This window comes from Priapulus caudatus, unplaced genomic scaffold (genome assembly GCF_000485595.1).
Source record: "Priapulus caudatus unplaced genomic scaffold, Priapulus_caudatus-5.0.1 Scaffold1826, whole genome shotgun sequence".
NCBI classification, from domain to species: domain Eukaryota; kingdom Metazoa; phylum Priapulida; class Priapulimorpha; order Priapulimorphida; family Priapulidae; genus Priapulus; species Priapulus caudatus.
In genome coordinates this window covers 3,551-8,888 of record NW_014578887.1, presented here as the reverse complement: position 1 = coordinate 8,888, position 5,338 = coordinate 3,551, and the positions used below count along the sequence as shown (strand labels likewise).

General features: G+C 45.0%; 2 protein-coding genes across 4 annotated transcripts in view; one reads left to right on the top strand and one right to left on the bottom strand.

The window, feature by feature from the left end:
- The window catches only part of LOC106817679 (neuralized-like protein 2), a 4,244-nt gene extending 2,056 nt beyond the window's left edge, over positions 1–2,188 (bottom strand). Inside the window, exons 1-2 of one of the 3 annotated variants that reach the window (XM_014822363.1) lie at positions 2,120–2,188; positions 297–1,358 (exon numbers count right to left, since the gene is read on the bottom strand). In XM_014822363.1, coding sequence (XP_014677849.1) covers positions 297–1,059 — 763 coding nt within the window. In that variant the 5' untranslated portion in view covers positions 1,060–1,358; positions 2,120–2,188. The other 2 variants (XM_014822364.1, XM_014822365.1) reach the window with 2 other exon arrangements.
- A 126-nt stretch (positions 2,189–2,314) lies between these two features.
- Positions 2,315–5,242, top strand: LOC106817676 (the record flags this gene model as incomplete). The annotated part of the gene is made up of 4 exons (XM_014822360.1): positions 2,315–2,477; positions 4,200–4,322; positions 4,759–4,847; positions 5,141–5,242. Coding segments are annotated over exons 2-4 (311 nt in total), but the record flags the coding sequence as incomplete, so codon positions are not given.
- Between the last annotated feature and the right edge of the window lie 96 nt (positions 5,243–5,338).

The following is a 5,338-nucleotide window of genomic DNA, read 5'->3' as shown; positions in this document are numbered from 1 at the left end:
CCGCATTACATTTAGAGAACAATTTGAAATTTAGGAGGACCATCTAAAATTTAAGAGGACCATCTCAAATTTAGGAGGACCATCTAAATTTCAAACTAGATGGTCCTGTGGACCATCTGTTTTTTTCTCATTATTTCTACCCCTGCACTTTTCTGGCTCAATAAGAACATTTCGTAATGTTTGCATACTGCAATTTATGCTCACAGTAGGTGTATGTAGGCTTTTTGTTCGGAAGTTTATCCATTTTAAAGCCCTGGGGAGAACCACCCGGCGTGTACACATGCTGCATCGCTCACCTCCGTAAAGCTGTACGATCCGCACTTGCTTCGTCGTGCCGTACACGTCGACAACCGCGTACAGTGGCGCCTCCCGGTGGGGGATCTCCGTCGCGCACGGCCCCTGGTCCTCGCCGTTAATAATGAAGTGCATCTCCGCGTAATCGCCCGCCGGAATGTACATTACGCCGATGCGACTCCCGATGTCCGTCGGCAGGACGCTGCCTCCGCCGGCGCGCTGCAGCACGTCGACGCTCGACCCCGACCCCACGCTCGAGTCACTGTCTACGTCCGGCAGGTGGGGGTCGTCGCCGCTGGGTCGGCGCGGCGCGCGCGCGCTCGGCCGCAGCATGGAGCGCGCGATCACGCCGCGTGTCGTCGCGACGTACGGTCCCGTGCCGAGCACCGACTCGTAGTGCGGGTTCATGCCGTCGTGCAGCGACACGTCCTGCGGCGGATCGGCGTCCACCCACACGCGGTTGTGCGTCTTCGTCACCGCGAAGATCCACGAGCGCCGCGCGTGCATGTTCGCGAGGTCCGGCAGCGCAAACTGCGGCAGCGGGAAGCGGAAGTTGGGGTCGTGCTGCGTGAGGCCGAGGCGCATGTATCCGCTCCAGCCTCGCTCGTTGCGTTCGATCTCGAGGAGGAAGATGTCGCCGGGGTAGAGCGGCTTCTCGCTGAAGGTCACCGCGTGCGCAAAGCTCGACTTGCGGTGCGCCACCGTGCCATTATCCAGCAGCTCAATGTTCTCGCCGTGGTAGCCGTGGAAACGTACGATCGGCATCGCGCTAACGATGCGAGCGTGGCGCGCACTCGCTAGCGGCGCCCCCTCCTGGCGAGTGCGCGCCGCCTGCGGCGTGTGGGTCGCTACGACGACGACGAGGAGGCGAGGTGAGTCTCGGCTGCTGCTGCTGTCGCTGCTGCGCGAGTATTTTGTCGGCTATCATGCGATGGAAGGATGCTAGCGTGGACCGGCGTGCGTTCCAGCATCCCGTAGCAAGAATGCGGTTACGACGCTGCCGGGGAAAGCTGCGATCTGTCACGTTGCAGTCTGATCCATCACATCGACGTGCGCAGGTTCACCTGTGTAACAACAGATGTGGCAAAGACATCAGGGCGTCATAGAGATAACGTCTATTAATCGTACTATCACCTATTAAATGCATCCGTTGAGTAGTAGAAATTATTTACAATCCTCTAAAGCTCTGCCAGACAGATTTGTCACCAAGACAGGACAGTAGCCTGGGCACTCAGCCTGGCAAGTAGGTGCACACAGTAGATTTCACTTTGTCTGGAAAATTTATCTCAGGTTCTTGCAATTGCATTCAAGATCGCTCGTGTGTAAAGGCTAACTTTACTCTGTACAACCAGCTTACAGAACTACATGAACAGTAGTATTATTATTAGTCTCTAGGCTCTACCTGCCTGTCTGTGACGGAGCGAAGGGCTAGTACAGGCCACAGGCTGTACTAATCACAGTGCCAGTACAAGAGACCTCTTCACCGTCTGCTCTGTCTGTACTGTAGTACTACTACTAGTACTACTACTACTATTAGTGCAGTAGTGGCAGTGCTGGTGCTTCGCTTGTCTGCAAATGCAGACGTTATAACTTCGCTTTGCTAATCTGAGGGTGCGGGTTTATTACTGGCTCATTATTACTGGGGTCTGCGTCGGCTCGGACTGCTTCGCCAGCGCACGTTTGTTTTTTTGTTCATGGGCGCGTTTCACGGCGTTAGCATAACCTACTGCCGTTCACACATCGCTTATATTTTCATACAAAATGACATATGCCAATATGTTGTATACGTAATCAACCAAGAATATTCCTAAATATGAGTACAGACCACCTTAATTAAGTTGATTAACCCGGAATCACTAGCCCTTGTGCGGAATAAAATCTTACTGCGATGGTCTTTTGTCACGATGAATTTGAGCTTAAAGAGGGCGTTGCAAGCAACATGTTAGACTGGTACTCGCTCCCCTTGCTCGCTCCCACCTCGATTACTCACATGGATTATCACACTCCACTCGATTACACCCTCGAGCCGATAGGTGGGACCGGGTACCAGTCTAGCAACATGTGGGAAATACAAATATTTCCAATTGTGTGAATCTGTCACGTATATCTTGATGTCATGGATAGATATATACTAGTACATACGAACTATAAAGGTGACATTGTAACTGTAAAAGACTTAAAAGGTAACTACTGTGTGTACATCACTCGGTAACTTTAATTTCCTACTATATTAATAATTCCACAGTCGGCAGCACACGCACTCTACAACTAAGACTAACTAAGACTACAACTACAGTCTACTCACTGACTGTGACCATAGATATAGAAGAAGATCTTCTTCTATATCTATGCTGTGACTCAGTCACTGCACTACACAATACTGCAATAGTACCATAGATATATAATAAAGATCTTCATTCTTCATATCTTCATTCTATATCTACGATATACTACAATGTCACTGTACAGTAACCGCGTAAAGACGATACACAGACTGTAAATTACATATTATATACATGCATACTACAATGCACTGTGCATTCCACAGTGACACTGATCAGTGTATATATGGTTACAAGTACAACCCAACTTATTAGGTGACAGTGTACAGGTTTAGTGACAGTATTTGTGTCAAACCCTCTACTTCAAGTACTTGTTCCACCACTGCACCAGTGACAGCGTGACCATTCCCTGCGCCACACACTGGCACTGTCATCTGTAACTGTGGTAGAGCGAAAGACTGCACGGATAGAGCTATTAGTGTTGCTGATAGGGTCTATGTCCCCCAGGGTACTGCCGGAACGTACCCTGGGTACGGTCCGGTATACCGGAACGTACCCTGGTACTAAATAGGCCTACTACTATCTAATATGCCGGACCGTACCTCGCCTACTCCACTAACGAGTCTAGGGAGTTGCCTACTCCTACTCCCTAACCCTAACCTTAACCCTAACCCTAACCCTAACCTTAACCTTAACCCTAACCTTAACCCTAACCCTAACCATATCAGCTAGATAGTTACCAGGGTACGTTCCGGCAGTACCCTGGGGGACATAGACCCTATGAGCATTAGTGTTCACACTCAGAGATTGACACATACTCATGCACAGACTTACCAAACTAGTATAATATCTGCACTACTGCAAATGGACAATAAATTCTTTATTACACGACAGTATTCAGTAAAGTTAGCTACAAGTGATCGTGTAAGCACCAGCACATGGGTCATTTCAATAATAACACAATGTTAAATCAACACAAAGAGTATTTGCTACCAAATTCCTCATGTTAATATATTGTCTATTGACGATTATTTTCTCGTAAATGGCATTTACAACACACAATCTTACCGCACCAGCACGCCACTGTGCACAAACTCACAAAGGACTGATAGACTTATATATATATATATATATATATATATATTTTTATGTAAAAGATTCTATGCTAACAGATATCTGGGTAGAAAACGTGAGCACCAATTTTTCATACAGCCCTGTATGTTTCACACCATGAAAGCACAAATACAGGACCATTCACTTCTAATTCCATCTTTGTATTTGTGCATAGCTAAGTGTTCAATTATTCAAATTATCACCATTGTACTTGGGTATATTACCTATTCTGACCAGTTAAATCTCGTAAAATCCCGCAAAAATTTGCTTGTTGTAGCAATTTATTAGTATGGCTGTGTGTTCCACACTTCCCTTTTAGAGTTCGGCATATAAAGGCCGGACTAGGTACTTCAGAAATGTAAGATCTGAGGGTTGTATTAACGTCAGGGTTTCCACATGTTCACCCCTTTTGTAAAGTCTAGATGATGGTGATGTAATTCTAATTTGAAATCGACGTTTCTGCTAACAGTCGTGCTGTTTACCCTGTTTACTATGATTTTCCTCCCAAAGGCAATGAACCATCAGTGTCTGACACTAGGTGGCGCTGTGAGCACATCTGCCCCAGAGACATATCTGTGGCTGAAGATCAGCATGTGTTTAATTGGGGCACTTGTGTCTAGCAACAGCATTCAGGTATGGTTCTGCATTTATAAATTGTCAATTTTAACGGTCAACGAATACTGATGAATTCTATTATAGTACTGCAAAAATATTATTCCTCACTTTCACTGGAAATCTTTTTTCTATTCCCCCCGCCGCCCGCCTCTCGGCCTCGTCTGCTGCTCTCTCTTTCTCCTCTCTCTTCTCTTCTCGCTGCTCGTCTCGTCTCTCTCTCGTCTGCTCATTGTCTACTGTCTCTTGTGCCTCTGTCTCCTTCTCTCTCTCTCTGTCCCATCATTCCTCTCCGTCTCTCCTTCTCTTGCCTCTCTCTCTCTTATATATATATATAGTATAATAGTATATACTATATATTAGCTATATATAGTATATATATATATATATATATATATATTGTATATTTGTTAATGGCTTAGCTCTATTCGTTAAAACACTTATTATTTGTTTTCAGGATGCAGACTGGAAATTGGTAAAGAGCAATGACAGGTTGCCTGATGTTCTAGAATCTGCAATGATTGATCATGAAAAGCATGTAGATAGGTAATGTCTAATCAGAGAAAATTAAACTATATCAAAGGTCAGTAAACTACTGTGGTTGTACAATTTATAAGTAATCAATGTGGAATTCCTATGCACACTCTCTGGATTATTAAGCCATAAGCATGCATTAAAAATATTTTGAATGGATTTTTGGGCAATCATTGTATAACAACTTATCCATAGCACCATAGTTGAGCTGGTATTGGGCAGATTCTTTTTAGCACTGTTACATATTGCTTCTGACTGCAATGACAAGCAATAATAGAATGTAGTGCTTTCTGATTTGTTTTAAGTCAGGAGACTGTGATCACCTCAGCAGATAAAATTCATGACTTGGCTAACAGGCTTCCTATAAAAGGTGAGCATTTTTTATTACAAAATTTACAAGGTTTAAGGTAAATCAATATGAGTTTGTCTTGTGTATTTTGGCTTTGTTTACCATTTTAAATACAACTGTGGCATTTTGTAATATTCCTTATTTGTCCCTTTAT